This window comes from Leuresthes tenuis, unplaced genomic scaffold (assembly GCF_036924035.1).
Source record: "Leuresthes tenuis unplaced genomic scaffold, fLeuTen1.0.hap1 SCAF_3, whole genome shotgun sequence".
In the NCBI taxonomy this organism is placed as follows: domain Eukaryota; kingdom Metazoa; phylum Chordata; class Actinopteri; order Atheriniformes; family Atherinopsidae; genus Leuresthes; species Leuresthes tenuis.
In genome coordinates, this window is record NW_027325357.1 from 9,474,099 (window position 1) to 9,482,523 (window position 8,425).

Sequence of the window (8,425 nt, forward strand, 5' to 3'; positions counted from 1 at the left end):
GAGGGTGAACTGCAAATTTAATGTATATACAGTGTGTACAAAAAGTCACCACAAAGACAGTATGGTAACAGTCATTTACTCACAGTATCAATGAAAGCGCTTGTTTCAGGCCCAGGACATTGTCTCAGACTTAAAATACTAATCTGCTCAGATGAAGCCTTGAACACCCTAAAAAAAAGACCTTTTGAGTAAAGTTGAAGGAATTCATAAGTAAATAGTTCAAGTGGAGTTTTGTCGACAAACATAAATATTATGTACAGAAGTTAAGTCAAGTTCTTTCTGATGAAATACAAAGACGGTAGTTTGTAGACCACAAACAGCAGCAGCGCTACTATCAAGCAGAGACGAGGAGTCTCTGGTCCCGTGATGGTAGGAAGGCTCAAATATTTATACTGGATTATTGATGGAAAATGTACATAAAAGAAGTAATAAAAATGTAAATAAAATCTAAAAAATAATTAAATAAATCATGTAAACTGGACCTCATGTACTAATCATAGCAAATGTTAGTTCCAAGTTAAAGGCTTTGAATCATGAGACCACAATAGAAATGGAAAAAAAAGAAAAAAAAAAGGGATGAGGTAACTCCAAGCTGTTGCATTCATAAAACTAGCATACATGTAGAGAAGAAAAACAACAACAACACAGGCATAGGTCTGTCTCTTTGATGGAGTGAGCTCCCTTCCCTCACAGAGGGAAACCAAACATCAGTGTTTGGAGACAAAAAAAATAAAAAATAAAAATTAACACTGCAAGAGTCCAACGCCAAAGGCCGACAGATTCAAGTACAACCAGTGGCTATTGAAAAAAGTCCGTCTAAGTGCAACACAGCTGTCAGACCACACAGATAGGTCTCTGAATCCTGAAATATTTTTTTTTTTTTTGCTGTAAACTGATTGTATGTAGCTGCCAGTTGTCCTATCAGGTGCTGTGCATAGTCAGCCAGCTGTTGTGGTCTCACACCGACAGGAGGCTTACAGGCGAGTTTTCCAGGATGTATTCACCGACACCAATAAAGTACATGACCTGTGCTATTCCAAATAGAGGAGCGATGACCAGAGCCCGGCAGCCTGCACCTTTAAGGAAGGCAGATGGCCCCTCCTTCCGCAATATTTTACTGTTGAGAAAGGGAAGGGTGTGTTTAAATACAAACATGACACCAGAACGTACGTAACAATGAATGACTGCCAAGGTCACATTGTCCTACCTCACACAATCCATAACGCCACTGTACGTTTCCTCACTGGCCCCTTTGTTCAGGGACTGCAGCCTTGTCTTCACCACTGGAAAGAGAAATTTGATTAAAAATAAATAAATAAAAAAAATCTAGTGGAGCCATCAAGTTACAACATGAATCAGTGTGGAATTAACCAACTTTCAAGAACTTACCATCACAGGGATTAACAGCCACCGCAGCAGTAGACCCTGCAGCACAGCCTGAGAGGAAGGCCCAGTAGAAGGGTGATGACTCCTGAGGACTGGGCTGGCCCAGGCGGTTCAGATTAGCAAACAAAGGGAAGTAAACCACAGAAAAGGGAACATCCCTGAAAGAAATCAAACAGAAGCTTTTGTCAGACTGACAAACAGGACACTGCATCAGTAAACTGAATAGTTCACATTTGCTTTTACAGCAAAATAACTAAATGAATTATGGAGGTCTACCTCATCAGCGTTGCCCCCAGACCTCTGTAGAGGCCCTGGATGCCCTGAGTACGGAGGAGCTCCTTGGCAATCTGTGTGGCTGACACAGCCCTCGGTGCAGACACCACAGGGCCAGAGTTGTAGGAGCGACTGAGCACAGCGTTGGTGGCAACAAGCTTTGTGGGCAACATCATGACTGGTTTTTGCTGCTGGGCCGCTTCAGAGGAAAAATAAAAATATGTGTTCATATACAGATAAATGGTGCATCACAATAAAGTACAGACAAACACAACTCTGTATTCTTCTTACCCAGCCTGCCAGCATCCTGGAGCTGAATCTTGAGCATTTCCATGGGGGTAGTGACGATAACCTGGGACATGCCTGCGCCACAACCTGCCAGCATCTCTTTGAACACCGTCAACCCCTTTCTGTTAAAAGACACTGAGTACTAAGTACACCTACTAATGACATACATAGACTTTCTAATGACCATTTCATATGATTGCTCTCACCCGTCCTTGGAGAGGTGATGGCGGAAAAGGTCATTAGCAGCCAACTTGATGGCCTTCTCAGGGGTGACCAGAGTCAAATTTACGGCCGCACCTGAGAAAACAAACAAATACACAGTTAGCAAAGAAGCTTCAATCGAATTTCATTCAGATCATAGACAACTACAGCTATTATTACAACATCAGAGAGGAATAGTCAAAGATAAAGCTCATCTAAACACAGACGAGACATAATGGTCAATTTTAAGAAGCTTCAGTAACAATGAAGGACAGGGATTATGTCAAGAATAATTGTATTAAAAGCCATTTAGATGGGAAAACGAGAATGAAGAAGGATGCATGAAGTATTGAGACAAGGATGCAAACATGAAGACAGTGTCGGATAAGAAGGCCCACTTTGTGGGAAAAATTCAAACGGAATCTTTGTGTCTACAGCACAGCGGTAAATAAAAACATACAAGTGTAGTTAAGAGATGTTAGTGAGAGGACAGACTGACTCCTGGACCATGTACTGTGTGAGCAGGCTTGGAAGAAACTTACAAACTCATCTGTGGGACCATTATTCAAAACAGACTCAACACACCACAGATTAATCTGGAAGGTCAACCAAAGTCTGCTACGACACGAGTCATAGTCTCGAAAATGACAATTTACGACAAGTTGACAGGACAGTGAAGTGACAGCCAGGAAGTTACTGACAAGAAGTCAAATTACAGAACAAACAGATGGCAAAAACAAAAACTTGTGCCTATAGTTTTAAAGTAGAGCAATATTGTAAGAACCATTTAATGATTTGCCTCCAGCGTGGCTGCGCCTTATCGGCTAGCCTTCAATATCCCAGGGGGACCCATGTCTGTAATATGAAAAACACAGATGCAAACAACAGCATTCCTCACAGAAGCAGAGACCCAGCCTAACTGTCTCCATTTTTCTTAGACTTTCACTTTTCTGTCATTATATAACGAGACAACACATTTGGTCTCTATCAAATGGATGTATGCCATTAAATCAAACTATACTTTCAAACTTTAAGTGGCTTTTTTTAAGCAACTCATGCATTTATAATAAAAAGACTATGACCAAATGATCAGTTAAGATTAAAAAGGTACCCAGCAGTCATCATGGAACCGTTTAATCTCCACAGAAGGCTTACCCTACAATTAATCCTCTTGTTGAACTTCTACTAATGCTAGCCTAGTGCTTCTTAATATTTAGATGTGTGTAAATCTTACCTCTGTACATTCCAAAGTATCCCTCTGATCGAACTGTCTTGACAAGGCAGTCCATCCTATGGAGCCAGAAAGCAGGAAAAACATTAATATGGAGAAGGTGCTCCCTTTAAATCAAACAGTAAAAGCGTTTCATACATACAAAAGGTTAATGATAAGGTGTTTAATGAAAGCTGCGTCGATCTATAGTGGTCACAGTGAGGAAAAGAAGATTCTAGAAAAGCTCATTTACATCCGTAAAAGGCAAGCTGAGGCTCAAGAACCTTTTTACAGAGGAATATTAAAGTCATGTATATAGTTGTCACTGTACATCAAGTGAGGAAAGTCCCCAACTCAACACATTCATCATGATGCCATGCATGCGTCACTGTGGAATTAACAGGGATGGCCATAGATTATACATGGACGTAGTAGGTGTAATGCCAAGTGATTGGGCCAGCAGAGGGTTGTCTACGACAACCGTAGATATAAATACTCACATGCTCTTATAGACCTGCTGTCCTTTTCTCTGGTTCTGCAACCTGGTCTTTGCCAAGTCAATGGGGAAGACACAAGTAACCCCAACAATGCCGGCAACACCGCCATTAATGAGCTTGGCTGGGAGGCTGAAAGGAAATGACAAAAGGAAATGTTTTAGAAGAAGTTCTTAAAAAAAAAATTCAAAGTCCAAAGAACAGCCAAATCCCCCAATGATAATAATTTTACTGTCATAAAATTAGAATAGTCACAACTGAGAGGTTGAAATTACATAATGTTAAGTGTTTAGCATAAGCAGAATTAAAGCCAGTTACATTACTCTTATACTACACGGAGAAAAAGAATGAAGGAGACGTACCTGATCTGCTGCTGAGACATGATGACTAACACAAGTGAGGGTTGTAGATGTATAAATGAAGTGATGGGGATTCAAGCGTTGCTCTGTCAGGTTAATTAGAGTTCTACAGAGGAGAAACCACACAGTTATCAAGGGCGGCTGGTCAGGTTCTGGAGTAGTAACAGTCTCTGTTACACTAAGCTTATCCCTCCCACAACAGAGGCTTCCAACTTATCTTTGTAGCTCAGTGTCACGGGACGGTGATGTGGCCGCTCATTTACTTTGAGCAGTACAACTCGTGGGCGTGTTCAAATTCACATACCGGAACGCCATATTTGGTCATTACCGCCTTCCATAGAATTGAGCAGCTACTATTTAAACGTACAGATGGGTGAACGTAGATAAACTTCACTGTAAAACGAGTTTCGCCGAACGACATTATGTTAACCAATAGATATTTCTTCAACCATTCAGCACCTCTCCATTAAAGAATGCATAACCAAAACATCAAGATTTTTTGGGTTTTTTTTTTCAGCACACAGTTTTAAGTTAAACTGTACAACTAAAATAGAGCTCGGTCTATTTTAGGTCATCTCCAGTTTCACAGGTATAATTAACGGCCGGCTCGGTTTACGGGCAGCGTTACCGCACGAGCCAAACTGAGACCCCATTCATAGCAAACCCTCTCCAAAAAATAAAAAAAAATTTAAAAAGCAAGCGACAAACTATTTAAATAAATAAAATTTCTGAATAATTGTAAACATGAATCAAACTTTCAGCTTACCAGAGAATTGCGATGTACTGCTTCTATGACCGTTTAACGCAAATTCCTCTTCACCAGCTTGCTGGGTCTCCTATTATAACAATGAACAGAGAGACTGGAAATTTCCACTGGTTTTTAAACGGAGAAGGGCTGGCCAACCTAGTGCCCTTGAGTGGACCCGCCCTACTAATAACCACAACCAATCAAAGTTCAGCTAACATGGCGGTTCATTCAATAAATTTATTTTTAGTTCATTTCCATTGGATAAAAACCCATCAATCAACAGCTCCACCAATCACGTAGTCACACACCAGTCAAGGGCGTATAAAGAAAGAAACTTCAACAACTCTTGTTTCAACACGAACATTGTTTCTTGCTTTACGAAAGAAAGTAGTTTGAAACAGATTAAACCAAAATATTATAGGTAAGATCCTTGTAATAGGTTTTTTTTTTTTTTACTAACCCGCTGTTGGGAAATGGGTTTAAACTCTGGTTCTTAACAGTATCTTCAGGATAAAATTATCATAATCCCATCAACAACAGCCATGGTTGAAAGATCATTCATACTGGGTCTTTGTTCTATTCAGGCACAATGTCTCAGTTGTGAAAAATAATTTGAAGACTTAAGGGTTTATTTACTTAATGTATAGTCTACAATCTCTTAGAAATACAAAGAACAGCAAACATTCATTTCGAAACAGCATGCTACATATTCTTGTCTTGCTCCCCTTTGTTCAGATTCATTATCATTTATAACAAAAAACAACATGTATAATATGAACATCCTAAAGTAAAAACTATAGCAAGGAGGGGTCATTCTGCATTATCAATGATTTTCTCTTTCTTTTTAATTTTAAAACGACACATTTTGGTAATAATACTGACAAATATTTAGCAAATGGGCAGTTATGAATGCAATACTTTTATATGAAATTAAGTAGTTTTATTGTTTGCAACATAGTAGCATGATAAATGAGAGAGAGAAAGTTTTATTCTTCTTTTACCATCCCGTTTTTGCGATGTCTGATGAATGTGAATGTGGTGTGCATGTTCTGTCATGTTTGAATTTCAGAGGCTGTGTGAAGATCTTACTGAATAGGTGAACTCATCCTAAATAAATCCACATTGCACAGATAAAGATAACAAGCTATTGTATTTTTCAAAGGGATGTTTCCTGGATTGAGTCAGATTACCTGGTAAATTCTAGAAAGGCTTCAGTTAAAGGTGGCTGCATTGTATGGAAAATGACAGACTGAATGCCAAAGACAGGAGGGTTTACTTAAATATTTGTTTTAAAAGGTTTAGGCACATTCCAAGGCATTAAGGAACCTGCTCAACTCAGTAACAAGACCAGAAGCTGAAAAGTGGTGTAACAGTGGGTGGGACACGTTATTTGCAAGTCAAGTATGCAGCTTTGGAAAGGCAGCATAGATAGTCAAGTAACTATTCTATGCTCTTTGTTCATTGCATTTATGTCAAACACCCAATCATGGACTAATCTTAGAACAGGTGAAGCTGAATCAGGGACCATAACATAAAGTAACATGATATGAAACCATATTCTCTTCATTAGAATGGCTTTGAATATTTTGACAGATATACTCCTGAATGCACTTTCTTTGCCTTTTATTTAAAATAGTCAATGGCATGCTAAACTTGTGTTACGAGTAACAATGCTTGCAACAAACATCCTTAAAATATCATCTATTTACATTGTGCATGCAATCTTGCAATTCTTCCAGACTGAATATGGAAGCAAGAGTTCAAGCATATATCTTAGTTTCGTCTTAATTTACTTCTAAGCCTGATAATAGTGGCTAATTCACAGTGAACCCAAACTATAGCTGATGGAAATAGATTTTGAATATGATAGTGGCACTATCAAAAAGGTTTAAGCGTAATAAATGTTTTTTTTCAATTCACCCAAGGAAGCAACCTGACAGCACAAGTTAGATTTCATGACAAGATGAGTGAATCCATCAAAGAGATTTTATGACAATTCACTGACTTAGCGAAAACTTTCACCGAATGGGAGCACAGCAGCAAAGGTCAATGGATCGTAGGAGTTATTATAAAAACAAATATGTCAACCTGCTGGTGCAAAAGAGGAAGATCTTATATTTCATTCACAGTATTTGTGGTAGACAGATACGGCAACATCCCTTGAGCCAGGCTGCTACAGAAGCAAACACCACGAAACAAAACAAAACATAAAACCCTCACATTTTTTCAAGTTGAATAAACACAACACAAACAAAACTGTATAGTTTGTGTGAATGGAAGAGTGATCGGTATGTGCAGCTCATTGCTGGTGCACATGGAATGCTGATGGAGGCAAATTCCACTTCCTTCTCTGCTTAATCCATTTGGCTATTACAGTTTTTAAAACACCACTTCAGCCGAACAATTCAAACCATTGTCAGGCCAAATGTTTATATGAAATATGTAGCATAATTAACTCTTCTGCTGTAGCACAGTAAGTAACCAAAAAAGTCAGTTTAAATCAAATATCTGCTGGAACAGTTTACCATTTGAAGGCATTTAGGAGAAAAGAAAATACAGTGCAATACTTCTTATACTGTGACAGACACACAGAATGGACTTGGTTGCATTCAGTGATGTCAGCTGACTGCAGCGCTGAGCAGAGTATCAGGTTGCGACAAATTGAAGAAGGTCATGAGAATAGTGGCTCAGAAAAAGGTTTATCAATGACAGCACTTTCTAAACCAGTTTTTGCTCCCATATTTTCCCTCCATGTAGTTAACTGGACCACATCCATAGCATCTCTGTCCCCAAAACACGGCTTGACTAAAGGTTGCTTGAAAGTTTGAATTTTGACAGTGAACAAATGCAAGAGAGAACCGCCATGAAGACCTTTAAGTCAGATTTTGTGCTCACCCACAGGTTGGTAATTGTAATGGTTATGTCCTATTGACTCAATTCTGAACAAACTATTTTGAAATATTGGAATCTATCAGAGCTACAAAACCAACAAATGAGACTAGAATAGACAAATGTTGTGTGGTAAGTAGAAAATGATTACATAAGATGATGAAAGAGCAATGACACAGACTCACATGATGAATTTATCAAACATTCGCCCTCTTTGAAGCACTATGCTATTAATACTCCCCAGCTGTCTTCTAAAACTCCTTGTGTAAGCAGGAACTATTGACATAACCACTGCTGAGTATGAGACAGAGACACAGTTAACAAACTGTTATTAAACCAGGTGTTTGGTCAGTCGGCTGCATGCTGTGCACAAAATATTTCCGGTTAAACACCATCCCTCATAATCCAGTTTAAAAGAGGGGTTGTGTCAACAATCACGGGTTTTACAGTTTGACTTTCGAGGTAAAAATAGCATCAGGTGACGTTGTGAAGTAATACAGCCTTGAGTTTGTTTAGTCAACAGACAGCTACGGTCAGGCACAGGATGTGATTAAGTCAAGCACAGGTCAGTCAGAAA

At 39.0% G+C, this 8,425-nt stretch overlaps 1 protein-coding gene across 2 annotated transcripts; it reads right to left on the reverse strand.

Annotated features, from left to right (window-relative positions):
• Positions 1 to 5,084, reverse strand: slc25a55a (solute carrier family 25 member 55a). Of its 2 annotated transcripts, XM_072381712.1 has the most exons (10): positions 4,978 to 5,084; positions 4,215 to 4,317; positions 3,859 to 3,984; positions 3,383 to 3,438; positions 2,154 to 2,244; positions 1,951 to 2,069; positions 1,663 to 1,858; positions 1,390 to 1,544; positions 1,208 to 1,283; positions 1 to 1,117 (listed from the first exon to the last, which is right to left on the reverse strand). In XM_072381712.1, the coding sequence occupies exons 2-10, from the start codon at positions 4,232 to 4,234 to the stop codon at positions 958 to 960; spliced, it is 999 nt and encodes a 332-aa protein (XP_072237813.1). In that variant the 5' UTR covers positions 4,235 to 4,317; positions 4,978 to 5,084; the 3' UTR covers positions 1 to 957. The 2 variants fall into 2 exon arrangements, with proteins under 2 accessions (XP_072237813.1, XP_072237814.1); XM_072381713.1 differs by lacking the exons at positions 4,215 to 4,317; positions 4,978 to 5,084 and adding an exon at positions 2,933 to 3,003 and having other exon boundaries at positions 3,859 to 3,893.
• Between the last annotated feature and the right edge of the window lie 3,341 nt (positions 5,085 to 8,425).

Excerpts from the sequence above, each read along its gene's own strand:
- slc25a55a (XM_072381712.1), bottom strand. The coding sequence starts at position 4,234 with ATGTCTCAGCAGCAGATCAG. Across the intron at positions 3,985-4,214 it reads ATGTCTCAGCAGCAGATCAG|CCTCCCAGCCAAGCTCATTA; the intron begins GTACGTCTCCTT and ends ATTTCCTTTCAG. Across the intron at positions 2,245-3,382 it reads ATACTTTGGAATGTACAGAG|GTGCGGCCGTAAATTTGACT; the intron begins GTAAGATTTACA and ends TTGTTTTCTCAG.